This window comes from Octodon degus, unplaced genomic scaffold (assembly GCF_000260255.1).
Source record: "Octodon degus isolate 3935 unplaced genomic scaffold, OctDeg1.0 scaffold00039, whole genome shotgun sequence".
In the NCBI taxonomy this organism is placed as follows: domain Eukaryota; kingdom Metazoa; phylum Chordata; class Mammalia; order Rodentia; family Octodontidae; genus Octodon; species Octodon degus.
The window spans coordinates 3,022,434-3,048,259 of NW_004524615.1; the positions used below are offsets into that span (position 1 = coordinate 3,022,434).

The 25,826-nt window shown below is 48.8% G+C and overlaps 1 protein-coding gene across 1 annotated transcript in view; it reads right to left on the bottom strand.

Annotated features, from left to right (window-relative positions):
* Window positions 1-25,826, bottom strand: part of Myo16 (myosin XVI) — a 416,963-nt gene that overhangs the window by 95,103 nt on the left and 296,034 nt on the right. Inside the window, exons 24-27 of the mRNA XM_023715200.1 lie at window positions 24,694-24,769; window positions 19,687-19,862; window positions 16,980-17,060; window positions 16,545-16,750 (exon numbers count right to left, since the gene is read on the bottom strand). Of these exons, the coding sequence (XP_023570968.1) occupies window positions 16,545-16,750; window positions 16,980-17,060; window positions 19,687-19,862; window positions 24,694-24,769 (539 nt within the window). The remainder of the gene's footprint in view (window positions 1-16,544; window positions 16,751-16,979; window positions 17,061-19,686; window positions 19,863-24,693; window positions 24,770-25,826) is intronic.

The following is a 25,826-nucleotide window of genomic DNA, read 5'->3' on the forward strand; positions in this document are numbered from 1 at the left end:
GCCGCCTGACGCCCCATCACCTCCATGCCTCGGCCGCCTTACACCCTATTGACCTCTATGCCTCGGCCGCCTTACACCCTATTGGCCTCTATGCCCTGGTCGTCTGCCTTATCTTAACCAAATACTCTCCTGAGAGCCTCTAGCTCCTCTCTCTTGAAGACTGGTGTCAATAGTCTCCTTGGCATGCCTGCCTGGGCTGATTTCTCTTATTTTGCTGGACCCCACAGTGGCTCCAGGCCTTTGGCCCAGTCCCGGAGGCAACACAGTATCACACACTAAAGAACAGCTTGTGAATGCCTCCTCTGCAGCCTCTTCAGGCTGTTCCCCATGCTTCTCCTGCATCCCCTCTACTTCCACGCTGTCTTTCTCTATCTCCCCTGGCTTCAGAGGAAGGGAATATTTCATTCATTCCATACTTTTATCCTCGTGGTATCTAATAGTAGTAGGCATGCTGAAAATATTCACAAATTACTGAGTTAATTGGGAAGGAAAAAATTAGAACTGTCTTTCAGCCCAGCGATCCCAGTGTTGAGTACATAATGTATATTCAGGAAATAAAATCAGTGTGTTGAAGAGATAGGGGGACTCCCATGGCACTACAGCCAAGAAACAGAAGTGACCTAAGCATCAGTCAGTGGACGCATGGATAACATAGAGTAGCTGCACACAGTGGCTCCACCCTTTCAGGAGAATGGCATCCTGTCGCTTCCACCAATACGAACACCCAGAGGATGCTGTGTGAGGGGATGGAGCCAGGCACCGAAAGGCAGAAGCCATGTGTTTCATTTATACATGGAACCTGGAAAGGCAAACTCACAGAAGTGGAGCACACAACAGCATTTAGCAGAGCCAGTGGTGTGGGGCTGGTGCTGGACCAAAAAGAAGTTTTCAATTAGGAGTGCAGAAGTGGGATTATGAGGCCGAGTGCATGCCGAGGCGATCTGTTAGCTCCGAGCTCAAGTGCAGTCCAAGCAGTTGTACTTTATCTGGAGCCAAAACAGTCTTTTGGGGGAACTTGGGTGGAGAGACAGAATGTTCAGAATTCTGTGCACAGCTTCTGTCTATAAAGATATATTTTGGCCATTTGGTAATAGAAGCCCCCCAACCCATATTTCTCTAAGAATAAGCTGAAAGTCATCAGCTTCCTGGACAATTTCTAGTATGCTTAATTTTAACTTCATTAAAATCCATGCACATTCAAACAAATATAGTATTCGCCTCCACTTCCTACCCAAGCCTCATGTCTAGCATCATCATGTTATAAAATACCAGCTGCTCTATGTTAATTTTATCCAGAGATATAAATCTGTTTAGGAAAAGTTGGTATACATAATCTGAATAATCAAAGCAGAAAAGTGTACCATTATCCACACCAGCAAAAATTACCTTAAAATGCACATGTTCAAGCAACACCATTACTGTAGGAAGCTTTCCATTCCAAGAATAGACTGCAGGCACTCACAAGTTTTTTAGCCTACACAAAATTTAATAGATGAAACACCCATGTAGTAGGAAACAAATGTCGCCATGAAGGAGCAATGGTACTGGCTTCGCCCTCTATTATCAGCAGCAAACTGCACAACAGATGTGAAGTGTGGATTCTCAGGACTTTGGAGACCAGACAGAAGGTCCTTGAGAAACAGACATGAGGTGAGGCCTGACCTTGCTTGCTTCCTGGGGAGCCTCCTAGGTCTCCGCACAGATAGCGCCATCCAGGCCGACCTGATGGCCTCCCTGAGCTGCAGTGGGGAACTGCGCGGCATGGGCTACCTTGGCAGCTGTGCTTCCTAGGACGGAGGGTCAGAGGGAAGAGAGGGACACAGGGATCACAGGGATCCACGGCAGCACTTCAGCCTGGAGTTGAACGTGTGAAGAGCACACAAATGAAGTAACCACCTAATGTCCAGAACAGTGCCTTCTGAGTGAGCCTCGAGCGCCACCTCCAGAGCCAAGGCCAGGAGGAGAAGCGCTGTGCCTGTCCTGGCCACAGAGCAAACTCCCTAATGCACCCTACTTGGTAGAAAGCCCATCGCGCTGCGGCTGTAGTATGAAACAGTTAATCCTAATTGAAAATTGTTCTTGCTGCATCACCAGCCAAACTCACAACATTTATAAAAATACAAGAACACTTCCAACTTAAAAAAATCCCCATAACGTCTGACAGGCAATCAGAAATTAACAGGTGTGCAAGAAAGCAGAAAGATGCCATCTATACAGGAAGAAAAGATAATCAACTAACATTGACCAAGAAGTGATACAATGATGAAATTACTGGAATAGTAGATAGTGGAAGAGAAATAAAGACATGAAAAATTTAAGAAGATCCCAGTTGAACCTACAGAAATGACAACTAAATAATAACGTAAACAACAAGAAAACGAGGACTGAAGGAGCCTAGGATTAGACAGCACACAAGCAGTGACTAGTGTATCCTCTACAACAGCAGAAACTACCCAAACAAAGCAATGAGGAGCCAAGAAAAGCTCTAAAAATTAATGAAGAGAGAGTTGGTAATTCATGGGGCAACTTCCAGTGTCCATGACACGTGACACTGCAGTTTGTAAAGGAGAAATGTACAATGGAGAGGAGAAAAGTATGGTTAAAATTTTTCTAAACTTGATGAAACCTGTAAATGCAAAGATCCAACAAACTTGATAGAGCCAGACAAGAGGAACAGGAAGGGAACTGCCTTAAAGCACAAATTACTCAAAATTTGTAAAAAACAAGATATCTTAGATGTACAGAACTAACAGGAGCACTGTGTACAGTAGAACAAAGTTGAGGACGACAGCCAAATTCCTCTTGGATAAAGTGCAACACAGAGAGGAGTGACACCTTAAAAATACCAGAAGAAAATGATTTCAACCCTAAACATTTCCGAAAAGTGTCTATCAGAAGAACAGCAAGAGCGGTGCCAGTGCAAACAGAGGGTCTGAGCTTGCGAGGAACCCATACTGGCTCCCGGACTGTGCACATTCACACCTCATAAGGGCGTGAGGGGCACAAGTCTGCAGGAAATCTCTCTGCCTGTGGCTCAATTGTGCTAGGAACCTGTAGCACTCTAAATCACAGCGTGTAAAGACAAGCAAAGTAAGCTAACGTTAAATAAATCAACATGAAATACGGAAGATGCATGCATCTGCACTTAGAGGTGAGCTTATCAGATTATTTGGGAAAAAATGTGACAACTGGTCTTGCTCCTTGTCTGCTCTTCCTGTCCTGCAGTCCTGAGTCTGGAGCTCACAGCCTTCTTGCCACTGGGCCCTGCGCTGATGGTGGCTGCTTGTGTGGCAGGCTGACCAGAAGGAGAAGCACACTGGGGACCCACTCTCTGGGGCCACACTGGAGTGAAAGCTTCTACCCCCAAGCACAAAGCAGCCGTGAGCCTTCTACTGCGGGTCTGAGGAGCGCAAAGGGCACAGAGGGCCAGCAGACGGCTTCCCACACACTCGGAGTGTGGGGCTTCCTGGACCAACCAAGGGCCGAGGCTGAGGCAGAGACTTTTCCAGGAGTCTTTGCGCTTACACAAAGGTCCACTTTTGAGACCACAGCCACAGGGACCGGGGTCACAGGACACTGGGGGAAATGGTAGGCTCACCAACAACTCCGTGCTGTTTAACCAAATAGGAAATCACTGCACTGGAACAACTCCAACACTTCATGCTGCAAGCCTAAACCTTACCTTAAGAGGTGGAAAAAGCAGGACTAAATAAATTAAAAGCAAGAAAGGAAACAATAAAGTAAGATGAAATTGATTTGGATGGAAACACTTGTTTAAGCAAAGAACAAAAGATAATAACATCAAAAATTGTTTCTTTGAATAGTCACCTTGATAAAAACTCTCACGGTTCTGGCAAGGAGAATGTGCATGACACAATCAGCAGCATCAGGAGTTAAAGACAAGGCGTCGCTGCCCACCTGCAGGTATCCGCAGGTGGGCAGAACTGCTCCAGACCTCTCAGGGAATGGGCCAGCTCCTGAGAACCCACAGACTACGGACACACACCAAGGCGCAGCAGGCAACATGGCGATGCCCAGCGCTCCTCAATAAATGGACTCACATCTTCCTTCTTCCCCATAGGAAAGCTCCATACCTGATTGGATTTGCTTGCAAATTCTACCAAAAAATTCTGCACAATCATTTCCGGGCTGCAGAAGACAGGGTGCCGTCTCGGAGGAGATGCTTGCTAATTAATGAGTAATGCCTATGTGCCTTCAAAACATTTCAAGAATTCTAATCAACACCATACAACGTTAGATAAGACAGCTGAAGGAAGTCACCACAGAAGATAAGGCAGGTGGGGTGTGCCCCGGTCAGACAGGCAGTACTGTGAGTGGCCAGGAAGGTACAAAGGGGACTGTGAGCCACAGAGGGAAGCATGCACTTGAGACCTGAGGTCTTTGGCCACATACGCATGGATATTAAGGCACTGGTTTTGGTCTTGCTGATGGACTGTGATAAATAAATATATATATATATATATATGCTTGCCCCAAATACAGTATAGGACCAGTAGATTTCTTTTTAGCAGCCTGTGTGGTACCTGTTTTTAAAGTCTCTTCTTCGTAGTTGTAGAATCAATCTTGAAATGAAATACAGGTCAACGTGAATGAGAAATGTGTAGGCATCAGCTTTCTTTTACTGTGGAGTTAAATCATCATGACTTTATTTATTCCAACGTACAGCTGATTGCTTTCATTTCTTAGCCTCCTGGAGCCCAAGAAGTTTCTTCAAAATAGACAGTTTAGAGTTGGATGAACGCCACACTTGGCCTTCTGGTTTTGACTAGAGCCCTCATTTACTGTCATGCAGCCATGCAGACTGGGAAGAAAGCCACACTACCCTGTCCGCAGCATCCCCGTGAAGCCTGCGCGCACACCTGCTGGACTTTGCTCTCCTCCCCTCACTGTCTACTTGGATGACTCTCAGGCCAGGCTGACGGCTCTCACCCTTCTGCATGATTGTTAGGAGTCCACAGAGTTCCCTCCCTCCTAACTTAAGTTATCCATTTTTTGACAAATGCCAATTGAGTAGTCAAGGTATAGTCTGCATCAAAAATGCCTTCTGAAAGACTCGTGCACCAGAGGTGGGACTTCAGGCCAGGGATGGGCATGGGGCTGAGTGTGCCCCTAAGAGGACAGGGGCGTCCCCCAGAAGGGTGTGCTCTTTCTCCCGCTCCTGCCGTCTTTCCCTGCTTGCTGGCAGCCTCAGGGTGGCTTACATCCTCTCTACCCCCTTCCACCATGCTGTCTTCCTGGGAGCTAGAAACCATGGACCAGACCACTGAAAAGCATTTTAAAAGAGAATCCTTCCACCTTGTTGTTAGGACTGTGGTCTACACACCCACTACAGGAACCACCTTGGAGAGTCCTCCACATACTGAAAATAGGAATTCCACTTGCCGCAGCCATTTCCTTCTGGAATCTGCCTGGAAGAGCTAAAGGCCTCACGTTCCAGGGTCCCCACGGAGCCACGTTTGCAGCAGTGCAGCTCACCACAGCTAACTCCTGGGCGTGGCCTATGCCTGTCAATAGAGAACTGGTAAAGCGCGATGTCTTACGCAACAGTCTGCTGCTCAGCCATGAACGATAGGCCTGAGTCACTTGTAGGAAGAAAGATGCACCTTAAGACCTTAACGCTGAGGGAATTAAGTCAGCTGCAGAAGTGAAATGGTACAGTTTCTCTTACGTGAGAAATCCAACATCAATAGTTCAAAGAGCAAAACCCCAAGATGGGCTGTGGGAACACAGATAGCTGGGTCTTTTGCTGGTGAGCAGAGCTCTCTCAACAGAGTGCAGAGGGGAAGAGGCTGAAGAGAGGAATGAAGGTGTGTCCCGGGCATGGCCAACGCCGCAGAAGGAGCCATCATGGCATACTCTGAGTGCGTGCTACTAGACACACAGCAAAAGTAAGGAAGCAAAGGGAAAAGAATAAATTTCTCCTTATTTTTTAGGTGTCAAGTATTTGACCCTAGCAATGGCGAAATGGCTAACACAAGATCCTATACAGAAATATATTTTAGTCATAAATATGTTGTCACCACTTTGAGCAAATGATGTGAGGATTTTATTTGTGGGTATCTAGTGAGAAAAACCAACTGCTTTTGTTACTCCCAAAATCAACTCTGCTAGCAGTAGATGTGTTCTGTGATACAATATAAATATTCACTAATTAAGCTGACAAAGTTTGGTTCCAGTTTAAGAGGGCAGGGCTGCACGCTGCATGCTGTGCTGATCGGGGACGTGCTGCACACGTCAGCTGCAGGGAGCGCCCTGCTGCGGAGCTCGCTACACACAGCCGTGGCACAGCTCTGCTGTGAGCCGAGGACTTGGGCCTTCAAGAATTTCAGCTACACTGATTGATGCTTCTCTCTCCAAAATATTGCAGAGAATGCCTTTAATTAAATAAGCATTTCAAAAAACTGAGAGAGAACCCTGCCGTGCAACTTATTTCACCACAAGATAGAAGCACTGGTGCTGGGCATGCACAGCTGTGCCTTCGGCAGCAGTGAGGACTCTCAGAGCGCGTCTGGGAGTGTGAATGTGACGACAGTGTCTGCGCAGAGGGGGGCCCAGGCCGCTGTGGCACACTGGGTAATAAGGGACCCTAAGGGAAAGGTTAGGCATAACTATACCAAACATTTGAGGCTAGTGAAATAATAACTATTTGCACTTGTCCACACAGTTGATGTGAGACATTTGTAAATATCATGTTTCTAACACAAAATTTAGAGCTCAGCTATGCAGCTGTATGCGAGCTCAGTTATTTACATGCCGCTTTCCCTCTAAAACAGCAGTCATTTGTGTCTTGCTTCGCTATCGAAGTGCTCGCTTGCCGCACTATGTGTGCTATATGGATGGAGACAGCAGACCTTCCTTTTCCAAGAGGTGAAAGATGGAAACAGCAGCATGAAGGATCTTTGTAGAGAAGTGTGCAGAGATCTAGGAAATAGTGTAGGGCAAGGAGCACTGGGATGACACCGCGTCCCGCCAGGGACAGACTCAGGTCTTCAAGATGAGGTCAAAATTTGGTGACTGCTGCTGCAACCACCATCCAACAGAAATGCAGTTCACAAAAATATGACACTGGGCCTCATCTTCCTTAGTCACCACATCTGGCACCATGAGGCTTCTGGCTCCTCCCCAAAGTCAAAGTGACCTTGAAAAGCAAACATGTTGAATTGATCCAGGACAGTGAGTCAGGAGGGCCAATACAACTCAGGACACTCAGCTGCTTTCGGACAAGACAGAGTGACAGGCAAGCTTGAAGCAAGGGCGAGTTTTGAAGGGGATTATTTGTCCTTCACTATAACGAATTTAAGCATTTTAAACACCCACTCTATTTGTGGATTACACCTCACACACAGGTATTCTACTCCTAGTTATTAAAATACGCTTTCTCTTTAAAACACTCCAAGTTGGTCAGTATTCTATGTGTTTAGTGTAATCTTCAGCAGTGTTAGATATTACCACAACATAAAATATTTGGTGATAACATGTCCTGCACTGTGTTACTCTAGAGGCTAAGGATACATTTCTGAATTCAGTGGTTTAGGGGTTAGTGCTCTTACAATCACCTCTACCATTTTTGCTCTCTCAGCGGCTTGGCACTGAGGGTCACACAGCATGGGACACTCTGAAATAGTCCTACCCATTAAGATGCTGGTTATGGACACCCTGGCTGTTTCCCTGAAGCACACATGTGGAACCTCAATAGCAAGGTTCTTTGGACATGCCTCTGAGAGGAGGTAGGTTAAAAGAAGCCATAGGATAGGGCCTTAATCCAACAGGATTAGTGCCTCTATAAAGAGGCTCAGGGAACAAGGCCTCCTAGCTGCCTCTCCAGCCCTTCAGCCTCCTTCCTCCCCTCAAAACGGGCTGTAGAGCCATGATGAGAAGGCACTTCGTGTGGCCTGCCGAGAGCACCCACACCACCCCCACTGGCAACTCCATCTCCAGCTTCCAGCCTCCACAGTGCTGGGGACGGAGCCACCTGCGGCAGACACCTTCCATCTGCAGACGCTGACTTGGCAGCCTGAGCAACGAGCTGGCGCTCAGACCCTAACACTGCTCCCAGATGTCTAGAGCATTTTTACCTAAAACAGAGCAAAGTAGGGACATGGATAGGATGGCTGAAATAAGATTTCTACCTGTGCAGGTGAATTTTGCACATTTAACTTAAAAAGGCAAGATCATCGAATTCAGGATTTAATTCATTTGAAACTGAGCACCTCTGGATTTTAATTTACAGGGGATATTAATCTCTGAACTTTCATTTCTTGCTGCGGACTTAATAAAGGACAAAGATTTATAGTCAAATATGGGGGCCGTCTGGGCTACTAGATTTTATTATTAGAATCGTTCCTTTTGTTTTAACATTTTATCATTTATTCTGGTCCCAGAATCCCTGATGAACTATTCTGGACAAGATTTGGGATGGGAGACAGCATTTATAGCCTTAATACGGTGTGTTTTGAGATGGACAAAGGAACACCTAGTGGCCTCTTCAGGATTTGTGGGTGCAAGCTGCGCAGGACTCATCAGTGTCCCAGGAACAGCCAAGGGGCCCGGCACAGGAGGGGATGGGCTGCCCTCAGCACAGCACTCCCCGGGTCCCCAGAGCTCCCGGGTAGTCGAGGGGCTTCAGACAACAAAGCGCTGCCCAGGGTGGCGACCCGTCCTCACTGTCCCGGCGTCCCCTGAGGGGGACCCAGTGGGGGACAAAGGCTGCTCTCAGCTCTCCAGGCAGCGACAGGGCCAGTTCATCAAACCCAAGACTGGGGGAGAGGAGACAGTAGCCCAGCAGCGTGTGGACAGAGTGCTCCCCAGACACACGCACTTCCATCTGCTTCTCCCAACTCGCGGCCCCTGGACTAAAAGGCCAGAGTGACGCCAGCGGGCTGACTGCGTGCTGCCAAGAGCTTCCTGCCTGTTTTCCCGGAAGAGCACTGATCACGCATCCTGTCTGCGCCCTTCTGAGTGCTGCTCATGGAGTTGTATACTTATCTTAAATAACTTGAGCTGGTTAGCATGGGGTACTTGCTTCCAGGGTTTTTTGAAAGTTATTAGAGACATTTTATTTTTACATTTTTGCCTGAGAAGGTGCAGTTCTCCCTTGCTAAGCGCCATTCTCCTTTCTCTTTTTTGAGCTGATTTTCCCTAGTTCAGGGCTGAGCTAGTCTCACCCCATGCTAGTGCCCCGGGAGGAGGCAGGTGAGGGCACAGGTGGGTGCAGCCCAGGGCCTCAGCAAATCCACTGGGGTGCAGCAGCCCACAGAGCCAAGACCACGGGCAGTGCAGGGACCACCCGGAAGCCACAGAAATTTCCAGGGACTTCTTTTTCTCTTGTGTGTCACGGCGCTGCTCTGGAACACGTGTGCTATTGCCCATGGGCCACGAAGACAACTAAACATAGAAGTCACATGTGTACTGCAGGAGGGCTGCCATGGAGAGGGACAGGCACAGGTCTGTAGTCAGGAGCATCCAGGTAAGGCAGCCACCACCTCTGTCATTTGCTGTGCTAGAAAGGAGGGACACAGGAGCTCACGGAAGCTGCAGAAGAGTCACAGGGGTGAACTGAGGTGACAGGAACTGCTCAGCCCAGGGTCACTGCCTACTGGGTTCTGATGGCTTATCTGGGGCAGAATTCAAGGCCTGGTAGCTGTTAGTTACCCACAACATCTGCATGAGGACAGTGGTCACCTTACAGCATTCTTGCACAGAATAAGATCACGGATGCGGAACTCAGGGCTGACCTGCTGAGGGCGCCCGCCCGGCGGGACCCAGACAGGAGCCAGATGCCACTGGCTTAGCCCCCAGGTGGTGTTAAGGATGCCGACTGTGTGACTCCACAGAATGAGAATGAATGGACACCGAATGAGGGGCAGGCAGGGCACGAGGTAGTGGCGTGTGAGCCCAGTGGGAGAATAAAAAGGCAGCTCTGAGGCAGATGATGAAAGCATGCGCCAGCGGAAGCCACTGCTATGTGTTCCCTGCTCTGAGAGATTTTCTCCCTGCATCTGTCAGAGAGCAGGTGGTAGAGGCCACAGCCTCACCCACCATCAGCACCAGGCAGGGCCACTACATGGGCCACATGGCCTCCCAGGCTGTGGCACCCTGTTTTCTCCTGCATAAAAAACAGCATGTGGGTCCTCGGAGTAAATTATGGGGGAATCTACAACCCACAGTGCGCCAGCAGCAAGGTGCATCCCAAATAAAGACACACTTAATGATGGTGAGGTCGAGGTGACATCCAGAGCCTGCACCATAAGGTTCACTCTCATTTTACACGTCCTGGAAAAGCCACAGGGCTTCTTCCCAGTGCCATTAAGCCTTATACCAGCATCCAGCCTGGCAGAACTCTTAGCAGAAAGACAGGTTAGACTTGGTCAAAGCCTGGAGAAAATGGATCCTTTGCCAAGTAGAGCTTTTAGAAGATTTAGCATCTCCTGAAGCTGTAAATTCCCATTTCTTTTAAAGGTATACTGACAGTAGCTGGCGTCCTCAACAGGTAGCAGTGCAAGTCCTGGAAGCTTCCAGCATGGACTGTCTGGGTGGTGAACTGCTCCCTGCCAGCTTTAATACAATAAAGCAAGTGTGATGGCCCCCCACCCCGTCCCACGCCTGATTTAACATCCTGGCTATACACTGTGGTCTTTCAACATAGCTGTGATTGGCAGGCTACATGCTTCAGGTGCTCTCTACGCGAATTTTACCCAGTGGCAACCAAAACACAGCTCAGGGACCCCCTCGGACCAAGCATGACACCAAGCACCGCGCTGCATTCCCAGACAAGTCTTCCTGCCTCTTCCAAATATGTGTGCATCACTGTGGAGCAGACCTCTCTGCTCAGTGAGATCCCCTGGTTTGCACAACAGCCCCGTAGGAGGAGCTCGTAGCCCAGGGTTGACAGGAAGGCTCCAGAAGGTGTCCCTCTCATTCTGGAAGAGGAGGGGATAGAGAGGGTCAAGGAGGGGTGGGGAGGGCAGGGGCACAGGACTAAAATCTGGCCGTCCTGGATGTGTCCCTTGGCACAATGTACGAAGCACAGCACCGTAAGCACGCAGAGCACTAAGGAAGGCTTAGAGTCAGATGTCAGAGCCACACAACACATGTCCTTTAAAGACCTCTCCAAATGGTTTTCAGCACGTCCTCAGGTGCTTCTTTCCTTCAGTCATATAACTTGGAAAAATCCTGTGATGGCATGTGTTATCCAGCAAACTAACTACGCTTACGGGAGTGATGAAGACGGCAGCAGCTGTGCGCCTGAGCACGGCTGGGAGACCCCCCCCCCCCCGTGCCAGAGGGTCCCGTGTCCTCCCCCCGTAGGGCATGGCAGCGCATCTCTGGCCCCAGCACTAGCAGCTGCTTCTTCCCACAGATGAGCTCTGGGCTCGTGGCATGGCGTCTGCTGGTGCAGCACAGGGATAGCGCCATGCCAGGCAACCTGGCTTCAGAGGACCACGCTCCCTCATCATCCAGGATCAGAGCATGGTAAGGGAGCTTTTGGCAAAGGCCGCCTCCTGGACTGCAGGTGGCTGCCACATTATTGTCATGTCTTCCTTCCATAGGAGGAGACAGAGAGAGGAAGGAGAGAGGGGGAGGACATCGACTCCCCGGCTCTTTGTCATGAAGACCAGCGTCGGCCAGGGCAGGGCTCTTGCGCAGGGCCTCATCTAAGCTGATCCACCACACTGGCCACATTTCCAGTGCCCACACGGAGAGGCGAGGCTCCAGTGTGGGAATCCGGGGAGACGTGACTGCGTGCCCCTCGCTTGCTCCCGGGCCACCTCTTCTCTTGTTGTGAGGTCTGCTTGTCTGTCCTGCCCACCCCAAACACAGCAGCCAGCTCCCTGCCCAAAGCATCAGAACAGAAAAGCAAGACTAGGTGCGTCAGTCACTCTGTAGTCAAGTTGGACTCCAGAAAGAGCAAGCACTGTTCAAATAAGTAGCTGTGTACTTCCAAGCCACAAAGCCAGGCTCTCCCTTTCTTTCATCCACGATTTTTGCAGCAACCACACTCCTCTTTTGCAGACCTGGAGTCATTTGTCTTGACAGGGTTTTATTCTCCACAGTTAAGACAAGGTGGCAGAGTTTCCAGCAGAGCAATATGAGGGACTGCACTGTGTGCAAGGATGCTAGGTTCTGTTACCATGATTCCCATTCCTTCCCCGCTAGGCTTTAGCCTCGTAACAATGCTCTCTGCCTGGGACCCTGCAACGTGCTGCAGAGATACTGAATCGTGTTGCCACTTCACCGAGCAAGGTGCTGAATGCATTTATTGGGAAGCTACAGAGATGGATCTCTCCTGACAGCCACCACACTGCAGCAAGCCACAAATCCTGTCACTGCAGATCTGCCATTGAAATCAAGACACAAGGAATCACCTCCCCTGTGACTAACAGGCTGCTGACAGAAACTATTCAAAAGTAGCTGTTCCTGTGCCCACTACTGATTTTTGAAAGCCAATATTCTTTGAAAAAGTCGACTCTGCAGAAATAGAACTTAAAGTTGAGCAGCAGTGGCCCTCCAATGCCTGGCTCTTTCTGAAGATGTTTCCTGAATGCCAGTAATGCACAGGCCTCAGGAAGAAGCAAGGTCTGCCCTGCCTAGGTGAATCCAGGATATTAAGAGAGTCACATGCAAGAAAATTGTACCTAACCTCAAAAGATAGTAATTGTTCATAGGATTTAATTCAGATTAGTCCTAATGGAGTAGATATACCAATGCAAAAGGCAATGATAAACAACTTCTATTATTGTGGTAAATGCTGTTACACACACACACACACACACACACACACACACACACGGCCTTGATCCCACCCTGAGGTGGAGTACCTCTGCTGCTCACTGCTGGAAAGGTAGCTAGGATGACCCACGTGGCCCAAAGGCTGCACTAAGGAGTCCACCCGCAGGACCCGTTAATGTACAGCTTGACTCCATGATCCAGGAGACACTCTCATAAACTACCCAGAAGAAAATGCACCTTTCATTCCTCCTAAAGACAGCCGGGTCCGACTTCATGCCCTGTACAGGAATTCTTCAGTTGTGCTTCCGACACTGCAAGTAAATCACTCAGGCATCGAGGTAAATTCGCATACTTGGATTCAGCCATGCGGCGGCCTAGGATCTCACTTCCTCCATGCATTTGCCTCTGCTATTGAGGCTCTGACGTACTTTTAGCACTTGACCTGGGACAAACGAAACAGAGCAAAAACCAGGTTCCCAACGACCCTGCCAAGATTCCCAGTGTGAGGTCCACGGGCGGCCAGCGGAAGTTCCAGCATTTCCGGAAGTCTGTTAGAAACGCTGAGGATTGTGGGCTCCGCCCACGCCTGTCTGTGCAAGGCCGCACACCCTGTAAACCTGGTCTTAACGATGCTCAGGGGGTCCTGATGCACAGCGCCGGGGGCTGTCAATCCAGGCAATTGGTTCCGCTGACCAAATCAGCTGGGACCCTCACCGCTGCCTGCTAAGCTCGGCTCCTAGGAACTGTGTGACGGCCTGAGTCACACTTTCAGCTGCTCATTCAGAAAGCCTGCACTGAGCCTGGAGCATTCCTATTTTTCACCCTTGCATAGGGGCAGGTTTAAAGCCCATTAACCCCCAAACCACTTGTATTTAATGCAGCGGGAGGGCTGACTTTAATAAGCAAACTCTGATGCGTGAGAAGCACATACTCATTAGCAAGTGGCCACTCGTTAGGACAAGGAACGATGCCGCCCAGAGAAGAGAAAGCAGAGGAAGACCCCTTAGTGTACGATAAGCAGCGTCGTCTGACTCCTACCCCATCCAAAACCACCTCGCCATACCCTATGGCGGCGCGTGCCTGTAATCCCAGCCATCTAGGAAGCCACTGGCAGGAGGATTACACATGAGAGGCCAGTGTGGGCTGCCCAGTGAGTTCAGAGCCCGGCCCTGGCTCAGTGCAACACCAGACTTCACAGTAACTCCCTGCAGATTAAGAGATACTGCATCTACTACCTCATCTATGAGTGTCTTTTTAGTTTTTAAGCACAAACATCCTGTCTCTCTGAGACGTGCGCTCTGGAGGATAACTCTGGCCGGCTCCCTGGCCAGGCGGCGTCTTCCGTTCTCCCAAGCTACCCTCTCAGCCCCACCCGATGCACTGCTGCAGCGAAGCTCACATGATGCCTGTTTTCTTTTGTCTAGCCTTGGGAAAGTTATGGACATGTACGCTGTGCAAATGCAACTTTGTCCTTCTGAAAAGACGAATGTTGAGCACAGAGCTTTAGTCATGGCTCACCTGTCATCTCCACCGTCCTGAACCACAGGTTTCAACTCAGCAATTCCAGTATTTTGGTGGCGGTGGTGGTCTTTTGTTTAGTAGCTTCTTCAAACTAGTGGCTCACAGTGAATTCTTCAACAACAGTTAAACTTCTTTAGATCAATGGTTATCACACTCAGAGGTACAGTACATTTATAGGATAAGTGTAAAAGTTTAAACTTTTAGTACTGATTTTAAGTGTTATTTTAAAATTTTGTCTTAGTTTAGTTAGGAATAAAAAGTACTTTCTAGTTTTCCTTTTGCTCACCCCCTTTTTATTTTTCAAATGCCTACAAACATCATTATTATCATTTTCACTGAGATTAACATTAGTTTCACTTGAAAATTATCTCTAATTCCAAGTAGCTCCCTTCCTGGGCTTCTGGGACATGTTGCCGGTAACAGCTCAAGTGGCCATTGCTGTTAATGCTCCTGTCCCTCTGCCTGCAGGCGGGGACTTCCTCAGCTGGGTGTCCACCCCCAGGGTGCCAAGGGCCTGGACTAGAGCAGTGCCCACGGGTACGCGTCTGAAAGCCAAGTTCACATTCATTATCTCAGTGCTTTACACCCAGTCCTTACTGTGCCTGATCACTTGTTAAAATCAAGCCGAGGGTGCTGGTTAAACAGAGGTACATGTGAACAGATGCACAGCCTGGAAGGGCCTTTGGGGGCTGCAGGGTGCTCCCTGTGACCATCACGAAGGGCCCTCTGAGGCCTGGGAATGAGATCTTCCTGAGTGTCCTTGGTCACAGCTCATGGTGCACTACACGTTTTTGAGATGAATTCATCTAAAGGCCAACAGATGTCTCCAAAGGGCCAAGTGATGGACATGTTACTATATTTTGCACAGTGGTCACTGGATATGTTATTGCTGTGGGCAAATGGCCACTGTGAAGGGTAAAGAGAAGCTGCTGTGGCTCTGCTCCCAAGACTTCAGAGAAACCAGGGGTGCTGGGCATGCCCAGGGGTCAGAGATGTGGAAGAGGAAGCAGCCTCAGATATTATGTGCACCTTGCATGCCATGATGTCATTAACCTTTTTGCTGGTTATTTTTATTTGATTCTATATTTAGAAGTTCTGGAAACCATACACACATAGTGACAGTGTGCAGACTAGGGAGGGCGAGGGCTGGAATGGGTGGGAATGGTTTATTGCAGAGGGCAGGAGGAGAATTCTTCCTGTCACCCTCCTCCTCCTCCTCCTCCTCTTCCTCCTCCTCCTCCTCCTCCTCCTCCTTCCTCTTTGTTCTGCCCCAGGGATAGAACGTAGGGCCTTTCCACTGAACCCTTGTAATTCCATCCCAGCTCTTTTAATCTTTTTTTTTTCTTTTGACACAGGGTCTTGCTAAGATGCTAATTTTCTCAGACTGGCCTTCCATCTTCCTTGGCCTCCCTGAGTCCCAGGATTACAAGCATGTTCCACCTTGCCCAGCCCTCCCTTCCTGCCTTTTTTTCTTTTCTTTTTGTTTTCCTTTCGTTTTGTCTCCTTCCTCCCATCCCATCCCTCCTTTCCTTCCTTTTGTTTTCTTTACTATTTTATTAATATATGTTTGTGATGTATAATCAATATATTCACTTTGGGGTATTGACAGACAGACAGACAGACAGGCAGACAGACAGGCAGGCAGGCAGGCAGGCAGGCAGGCAGGCAGGTGCCTGCCTGCTAAAAATGTATAAATTTGTCTGGTTCATGATTCAAGAAAAGAAAACTAGCATGATGTTTTGCAACCAATGGTGTTACCCTGACATGGGGTTTCCTATAGGCTTTGTGTATCACAGGAAACCCACTACACTGCCAGCCCTTAGAGAAGAAACTGAAAGTGCATGCGCAGCAATCTCAATGACCAAGGTCACTGGGGCAGTGCTCCTGAGTGCTAATAATCATCTGGAAACTCTTGGCCACCTGTGTGAGCTCCCCGTGCAGCATGGAGGCCAAAGGTCATGTATATTAATCTCAACACATTCAGTATTAAGATGCTTATGCATGCTTTTCTTTTCCTGAAGCATCGCACCTTGGTCCTTTCACTTCTGATTCTGCCTCCCCCTCCCAATCACCTATAAATTTGAAAACCTCACACACTGAATGGACTATGAGAACACCCTCCAACACTCTCTGTCCATAAAATCTGGCACAGAAGCTCTGCTGGTGCTTTTCATTGTGCTCCAGGGCCTCAGAAGCCAACGGATGACGAGGCAGTAACACTGAAGGGAAGCAGCAGCCCAGGGTGGGCAGAGCAAGGCAGGACAGGGCAGTACCTGGACAGGAAGTCGGAGAAGGACAGGCGGACCGGGAACCCATGGCGGAAGGCCTTCACCAGCCCCAGCACCCCGAGGTATTGCAGCTGCGCAGACACATAGAAGTGGTCGAAGGCATCTGGCAGCTGTGCAGTGTTGGGCTTGATGCAGTGCACGAAGTGCGGCGAGCAGCGCTGCAGCCTCCCCATGAGGTCGGCCAGGGACTTCTGCAGAGAGAGAAGCCACTGACTGCAGTACCTGGTGCCAGGGAGTGGGCTGATGGGAGCTCTGCAGACAGGCAGAAGCTGCAGGCCTCAGCTCCACGTGAGCAGTGCTGGTGCACTGGGTAGGTGTGGACTTGCTTGCCTTATTTGTCGGAGATTGGGCAGGGCTCTGTGTAACCCCTGGATGTGCTCGGAAATGCGCTCAGGCTGTGAATCTGCACGTGTTACCCACCCTGAGTTGAGATGCCATGGTCCCTGGATCTCCTCGTTCCAGTCTTTGTAGAAGGCTGGAAGTTCCTTTCTTTTTTAATAACTGTAACAAAAAGGAGAGAGAGAAAAAAAGTATCTATTTTACTTCTTCTTCAAGGATTTGCTTTTTTTTTTTTTTTTTTTTTGCAGAACCGGGGATTGAACTCAGGCCCTTGCGCTTGCCAAGGAAGCGCTTATTCCACTGAGCCATCTCCCCAGCCCAAGGAGGAAAAAATAGCAATTTAAGCCTCAATCCGTGTAAGTTCCAGCAGTGCCCCAGTTCATGAACTTGATTCTTTCCACAGTTCTCCTTGTGAACTGACTTGGAGAACAAGTCAAATGTAGTGGCCAGGTTCAACCTGGGCCATCCAGGGACCTGGGAGTCGGTTGTGGTCCAGTTCAGTTTGCAACCACAGTTGTGGAGAGAACCGAGTTCCCGAGCAGAGGCAGAGCTGCAGCTTGCAGGCAAACTCATGAGGGGAGGGCCAGTTGGGAGCAAAGACCTTCTGCCAGGCCGCTGGAAGCAGAGGAAGCCACACTCTCCCCTGAAGAGACCGCAGTTGCCGTGAGGCTCTGGAGGACGGGCGTATGGATGTCACTACTGGCATCCTTTTGAACTCGGGAATAACTGTGGGTCCCGACCCACGGTGCAGGGCTGTTGTCTGGGTTTGTGGTGCAGCACGCGCTGCTCATAGCTACCATGCAGCGTCCTCTACTGCAGACAACAGTATACTGTTTTATATCACTAAGAGTCAGTATTTTAACAATTGACAGTTTGTTCCCTTAAATGCAACTACAGGAAGGGCTGTGCAGTTGTATGGGTCTGATGCCATCTTACCCTTTTTTCTCCTTATTTTTTCTTCTTTTTAACACTAAAATAGTTTAGTAAGTAACTTGTCTGAAAAACGACAATTGACTGTTTTCCTCAATGAGTAATTATATATAGCTTTTAAAAGGAAAGAAAAAACCAGTTATATGTAGAGAAGATTAAATGATAATGGAGATCTTAGAAATTAGTGGCAACGAGGTGAGTGGGTGAAGAAGAAAAGGCCAGAAGCAATTAATGAAGTCCCGCAGGGCCACCGAGCAGCCTCAGCCAGAACGTGCGTCCCGTTCATGGAGTCACGCAGGACTGGGCCATGCAGGCTACTGACCTAAAATCATTTCTTTTAAAATAGCAAGATGTGAGAAACAAATCCGGCTGAGCAGTCTCATCAGTGCAGTGCTCTTGTATGAGAGTCACGGTTTTCCTTCTGCCAAGAGGAACTACGGCTTCGGCCATTCTGTGCCAGGGTCGAGGGGTGGCGGGTGATGCCAGCCCTTCAGCCCATGTTCTGCCAATGCTGCACGGAGCATGGCACTCAGCTAAACAATGGGTCAAACCTGAGTGTGTGTGTGTGTGTGTGTGTGTCGGGGCCCGGATCAGGGCTGTTTGAAGGGGAGAAACAAGGGAATGAGGAATGGAACACTACGGAAGAGTTGTAATAAATAAATCTCCACCCTTGAAACTGAGCACTCAGTTTCCCGCTCCGAGCAGAGGAAGTGCTGTGAATCATCTCCCTTTGCAGTCCTTTAGGGAAAAGACTAATGGCACCCACGCCTCCCAGTGTTTAATAAATGAGCTAAAACGCTTCAGTTTAGAGGTGTGCTAAGATTTCTTGCTCCTGAACTGCAGGACGATGGAGAAAGGGCCAGGAGGTGCGTGAGACCCTGGCTGGAGCTCACCCTTCTAACCGTGACCCTAGGCCTTCCTGTGTAAAGTAGACCACTTCCTGCGCAGCGAGACCTACTGCCTGTGCTCAGCCACTGTTGCAGCAAGTACATCCCCAGGTCCAGGCCTGCTGCTGAACACACACACACACACACACACACACACACACACACCTGCCACTATTCCAAAAGTTAATTTTCATTGTGCTTTTATTTTAATTGAAAAGCTAAGATATACTCCAGCAAGCTGCTGCAGTGATTGCATTTCTAAAATTGAATGGCCTGAGAACCTTACCAGTCCTATTTCTATAGTTTTGGTTGACATAAGCAAAACAAAACAACCCCACTGGATGTAATCTGCAATCTGGCACTACAGTCTTAAGAAATCGAAAAAGATTTCATGTTTACTACCCCATTGCTTTCAAATAACTCCTTTCAGCTCTCCTCTAGAAGTAGAATTGTTAGGTCATGTGTGTGCTCAAATTCAGGTGGGATAAATATATTTCAACATTAGAAAATGAAAATAAGGAGATCTACAAATACACATTAAAAACACCGAGGCATCTAAAAAAAATAGGCTGTCTATCAAAACACCACTTATTGTGCAGAGACCCAAACCCTAGAAATGATTAATATCAGCAGGATAAGGCAGCTCAGTTTATTTCCTCTCAGCCTCTGGCCCCAAAGTTTCTCTCCATCCATCGAAAAGACAGCCACTAAGATGAGACAAAGTAGGACGTCACACAGATGCTGGGCAGAGTCTGCACAAAGGCACCAGCCCCGGAATCCATGCACAGTGGCCCCCTGCGAGCCACCCCCTCTTGAGCCATGAAGAATGGGCAACATTTTTTTCTTTAATTCTTTTAGGATATTACTGCACTTAGTAGTCAAAGCTGTGCGGTGTTTTTGTTCTTTTTCTAAAGAACAGCATACAAGCAAACTTAAAGATAGAGCAAAGGAAGCATCACCAAAGTGCCCACCTTGCTGAGCTCGGGATAGCTCCTGTTCTCCCAGGTCACTGGCGAAGCCACCACTTTCTTGTTCAGCAAGGCCACCTTGTGTCCTCGGAATTTGTAAGGAGGGTAGGATGATATCAGGGATCCTGTCTGCGACAGCTTTGACTGGAAAAAATGGCTGATCATGACATTGTCACTGGCTAGGAAAGAAGAAATGAGCTTGTGAACGGTGGGAACATGAGTGTTAATGGCATTCCTCTGAGGAGCCCCTAAACAGCCCCTGGTAAAGCTGTCATCGGTGCAGCAGTCAGGGCCCGGTCCTCCCCAGCGGCCCTATTTATTTCCTCCACTCTTCACACAGCTTGACAGAGTCTGACCTTCATTTGCCCTCAGCCAACTGCCGCCCCCAGCTCTCAGCCTTCGGTCTCCGGGCAGCAGGCGCTGACCCTTGCTGCCCAGACACAACAGGCGAGTGTGCACGGCTGACTCTCGCAGAGTCTCTTAGTGTCTCTGTCAGCAGCCACTCACTCCAGAAGCTCCTGCCAGGAAAGCCACTCCGAGTCCTGCATCCAGGCTTCCTCAGAACGGAGAACACCTGTAGGAGGCCCGGCCTCTGCCACTCCAGGTGTTTGGATAAAACAGGAGAAGCCATTCCTTTCATGACCCAGGTAGGCCACAAAGGTAAGGCAAGCTGGTACATTTCAGACATTAGGTTATGTAAATGTACTGCTCTGGGACTGGATTCCTTCCTGGACCTTTCTGGGGGAAACCAGGGCTTGGATGAATGGATTCTGGATTACAAATTTGAGTAGCACAGTAAGAGCAAATTGTACAAAACAGTACACAAAGCAAATGCCCCTAACTGTAAATAAAAACTATGAGTGTGGTGAAAACCAAAGGAAAGCTCAGAAACTGCTCCAAATGAAGGAAACTCATAAAGAAATGGTAACAGAAAGAAATGATTCAAATAGCTGGAAATGAATATGGAGAATATTAGTGGGACATCTGCTAAACTTTTACATGAACTCTAGGTTAGACAGGAGGTGTGGTCAAAGCACATCCTGCATGATTAAATTTAAAACTTTATTCCAGTAAAGCACATAGCATTAAGCGCCCTTCAGGACAATCCCTCTTGCTTCAAACACAGGTGTCCCATTGTTCTTGGCACTTCATGAAGCAAACCTAGAGGCTGTCTTTCTGACTGTCTACAAGGTAGGACCAAAAATTTGGAGAACACTGCCAAGGGCCCTCCAGCAGAAAGGCAGCTTGTAAAAATGCAAAGCTATGTCCTCACCTGCCTTCTTCACCAGATCGACACCTTACAACCCTGGATCCCCCCAGGGTCAAAATGACCATGAAAGGGAAATGTTTTAAACTCATTCAGGTCATCGAGTCAGCTCTGGAGCCACAACTGAAGACACTCTTGAAAGAGAATGTCAGAGCTGCTGCGGGAGTGGCATGAATGATGGGATGGGTGTGTTTGGACTGAGTGGAGGATTTTCATTTGTTTTTGTCTTTTTGGAACTGGGGATTGAACTCAGGCCCTTGCGCTTGCCGGGGAAGGACTTATTCCACTGAGCCATCTCTGAACCCCATACCCGTTTTTGTCTTTTTGAAAGAGGGGCTCCCTATGCAGCTCAGGCTGGTCTTGAGCCCACTTTGTAGCCCAGGTAGGTCTCAGACTTGCAATGATCCTCCTGCCCTGGCCTCCTGGGTGCTGGGGTTACAAGTGTGCACCACCACGCCCTGCCAGGGAGAGGATTCTGATGGAGAATAATGTCAATGTGGCTTTCACTGTAAAGTGTTTTTAAATATTAACTGTATTTTGTACTGTATGTGGTATTAACTTTATTTAAAAAATCACCCTTTGGATAATTTCCTGAGTTCATGTAAGATAAAGTCCTCACTCACACTGTCGCAGCAAGCAGAAACAGCAAAGTGACGCCCAGGACTCGGAGGCAGATTTATTTACACTGATAGGCACTGACCAGGATCATTCCCAGAGTAGCAGGCCCTGGTCTCTGGTGGCCTAAGGCTTACGTTGCATAAGCAAGCAGGAAGTGCAGAGGCAGCTGGCTCATCCCCTGGGGACTGGTTTACACGATGCACAGCACCACAGTGACTAGCTGTGTGGCATGGTGCTGGGCCATTCCTAGGAGACCAGGAGCAACCAGAAGTGCACCAGGGACCGTCACCCGGACAGCTCAGAAACAGCAGCAGCTGGGGCGGGGGCACGTATCCGCTACCACACTATGTGTGTCACAGTGCCTAAACGTTAAGAGGCAGGTGACTTATCTCAAATGGCAGGAAATGTCCACATATAGAGGGGAGGGCAGGAAGAGGAGAGACAGAGGGAGAGAGAGAGAAAAGAATGGCGATGAAAAATAAACCTGGGGAAAAAAGTGCACGTGGGAGCTCTCTACACGACTTTGTAACTGTTTTGTGAGTTTGAAACCACTTCAAAACAAATTTTAACCAATAAACATATCCCACAGCCCATTTAAATAAGAATAATTAAATACTCATTATTTACATCTAACAAGTTGGTATAGAAAATAGGCCCACAGATACATTATGCACCATATGATTCTTCTGAGGAAAAATGTCCTTCAGTGCAATGAAAAGCTCTAGACATAGTGTGTGGGCCAAAATGGAGAGCTGGCCCTCTTCTGTGCCGGCTCTGTATCACAAGTCTAGCTGCACCGAGAGGTGGCTACACCCAGTCAGCCCACAGCCACAGAGCCGCCACAGCTGGAGGGGCAGTCAGGGAGAGCAGGCTCCCTGGCGCGTGGAAAGGGGAATCCCGCTGTCATGTCTCTGCCCCTGGGAGGGGGCACTGCTGAGAGGAGGAATGAGCCTCCCTTCCCTCTGTGAGGGGACCCGGAGACACTCTTCACTCTTCCTGCTGTGCACAGCCTGCCGTGGGAGCCGTCGCTGCTTCACCTGTGGTCACCACACAGATAAGTTACCTCTGGTGGCCACATTGCAATCAGGCAGAGACTCAGCAAAAGGACTCGGAAATGGCTCCCATTGTTGGCAGCAGGCCCACATTCTCCTATTCTCGCGAGAAGATATAAAGCCTGAGTGTGGGCTTTTCCTTCCTTCCAGGTCAAGTAGTCTTTACTCTCAGGCACAAATGGGTGCACCAGCTTCAGCCCCCGAGGTCTGTGTCCCAGACACCTGATGTCCCTTGGTGCTGTGTCTGCCAGGCAGAGTCCTCCCTGCAGGGACCCCACCACAACCCGTCCTTCTCAGCAGGCTCTGGGACGATGAGGACTGCCCTATATAGCAACAGCATTGTGCTTAGGGACAGAGGTTCGTGTTGTCTATCAATTCTACTGCCGGGGATAACTTTCTGTGGCATCCAAGTACTCCACATATTCCTCAAGTACTGTCATGACCTGACAGTTCTGCTTGCACAACAGGTGAGTGAGCAGCTCCTGCTGTGGGCCGAGAGTGGCCTGCGCTGTGTGGCTGGGAGCAGGGTGGACCTCAGCTGTGTCCACTTGGAGTGTGCAGTGCTGTCTGCACTTTACAGCAGCAGAATGGTTCCTGCTAGCTAGGATAAGGCCAAGGCATTTGCTCTCTGCCCCATACGCAAACATTCTTGCACTCCTGTACCAACACAAGGGCATGAGAGCCCTGGGTTCAGGCTTCAGTACTATGAAGCAAACAGTTAAACAGAAAATTAAATACATGCCAAAGCACATTGTAAATTCTGCTGCTGTGTTATGAGTACAGTAATTACTTAGGTTTCTTGGAACCAGTTGGTAAGTGAACATAAACATTGGCTTTAAAATTTCAGCACTCTCTTAAGCAAAACTGCAACACCCTGGTCATCACACCCCCTCTGCACACATCTGCAAATGCGCACACTGCCCTGCCAGGAAACCTGAGCCTAAGGACACGCCCACTCTAAAACAAGCCCCATACTTGATCTCCAGAAAAGATAACAGATAACAAGTGCATGAAAATGAAGTTTAAAAACCCAAAAATTGGAAGGGAGATCTTCTGTCCGATGCTGACAAACAGGAGCTCTTCATTTAGGTATTTCACCTCTTTATTTCTTCACTACTTGCCCACTCCACACTTTTAGGATCAGCCTCAACTCCGCAGAGGCACAGTAACCATAAGTCCTGAGCAGCATGGGGTACAGCCTTGAGAAACAATGCAGTCCAGCCTAGCTGCCCCAGTCAGGGCGGGCTCATTGTCTCCAGCTGGGACGAGCAGCCCACTCGGCTGGGCTCGGCTGGGCTCCGCGCTGCCTGGTTAGAGCCAGTGATGCTTCCGCTTCCAGCAAGGAAGACAGCCCTGGCTGGCTTGGAGCATGTGGGGCCACAAACACTGCACTCTCTAATGCATCACAGAGCTTCTTGGGAAGGCCTCAGCCTCTGCGGAGCTGCTAGGATAAAAGTAGTTACTGCACGACAGGCGTGTGTGTGTGTGATATTTAGCCTATGGTTTCACATAAAGTATAAAATTATAGTCAATATATATAAAGTTAATCCCCACTACGTAGTGGCTGATAAACCTACACACAGCTATACATATCTATATAAATACATACATGTACATACACGCACACGTTAATTCCTTGGCTCCTTTGACTTAGTGGGCATTAATACTTCATAATGAAAGTGCATAAGAATAAAATACTGCCCCAAGCTGTGCTCCGCAGTCATCGTAAGTAATGAAATTCAGCCTTCTGTGGCCCAAATAACTTTGGAAGCCATATTCATCTTCATTAGTCTTCATGGAAAAGCTTTTTTATATTCATACCATTAAGGTAGTAAAGGTGTTTTACATTCTGCTAAAAGCTTAGTTAAATTATGCTTTCTTCTGGGCTCCAAATTAAATAGTAATGAATGTATAGTGTGGCAAGAGCCATTCCTTATTATTCTGGGCATCAGAATGTAAGAGAGACTTCAATTATCCTTTAGCTAGAAGCATATTTTATAGAAAAATAGTCAGAGGTAGAGAAATAAAGAATAGATGGCATTTAAACCAGCATAGGGGGAAAAATCAACTTACTTTTCATTACAAATAGAAGATTCTGTGAAAGAGAGTCTTTATTTTTTTCAATTGCTCCAGTAATTTCATACATTACCTATAATAAGAGAAAATAGCACGATTACTGAGGATTAATCATCACCGCGAACATGCGTGCCTTCAGAGAGAACCTGATTCAGCTGAAGGTTTACATGACTCGCGAGGTGCTGGGGAGCTGCAGTCGCAGGGCCCTCCTCCCAGGGGTCCTGTCCTGCACATGGAGCGAGACTCCCTTCCTGCTCTGTGCCCACTGAGAACATGAAGCGGTGGCTTGCGTCCACTGAGTCCCCTGTATTCTCGCGGACCCCAGCGAACTGGGAAACCACTGGGCCAAGCAGAAGGGCGTGAAGTGGGACTTCCCTTTGAGAAGCCTGTGGTCATTGAGAGCTTTGAGAGACCCTCTCACAGCTGGTGAGCCTGAAGTCTTTGACATGAAACACAGGAAACTGAATTCTGCACGAACCACAGCTTGCTTTGCCACAGTTTATACTCAAATACACTTCCACTTGAAAGGGGCTTTACTGTTGCTTTTCCAGATGTCCAGTGTGGGCACAGACAGGATCTCTGGGACACACAAGGGTCTGCTCCTTCTTGGGATGAGCTAAGTATAAACACCCGATCAGTTTGTGCAAAGCCAGGCTGAGCAAATGCCTATTGCAAAGGCTTACCTGTCCCGACCTCTGCTCCTTGCAGAATGCCTTGGAGCACAGTGCCCTTGTCAGGGTCACAGATGGCTGTCCCACATCCTGAGTGGGCCAGTTGGCCAGTGACACTTGATATCACATGTTGCTTATCCAGTGCTGAGTACCAAGGGCCCTTGCATAATCCAGAGCGGTGCTTCTCAACAGGAGAGGTCTTGCCCTTCCAGGGGCCTCCTGGTGTCTGGAGAGGCTCTTGTCACAATGGGGAGGGACAGGGGACAGAGACTGAATGTCCTACCACACACTGCACTGCTCCCACCACGAGGAATTATGCTGCTCTAGGCATCCATAGGGCTAAGATGAGAAGCCCTGATGTAGGGTTCGACTTTGCTGTGCCTTCCTGTGCTAGGGCCCTCAGTGCTGGCAGTCCTCATAGGAACGGCCCACACTGGGAAGTCCTCATAGGAACGGCCC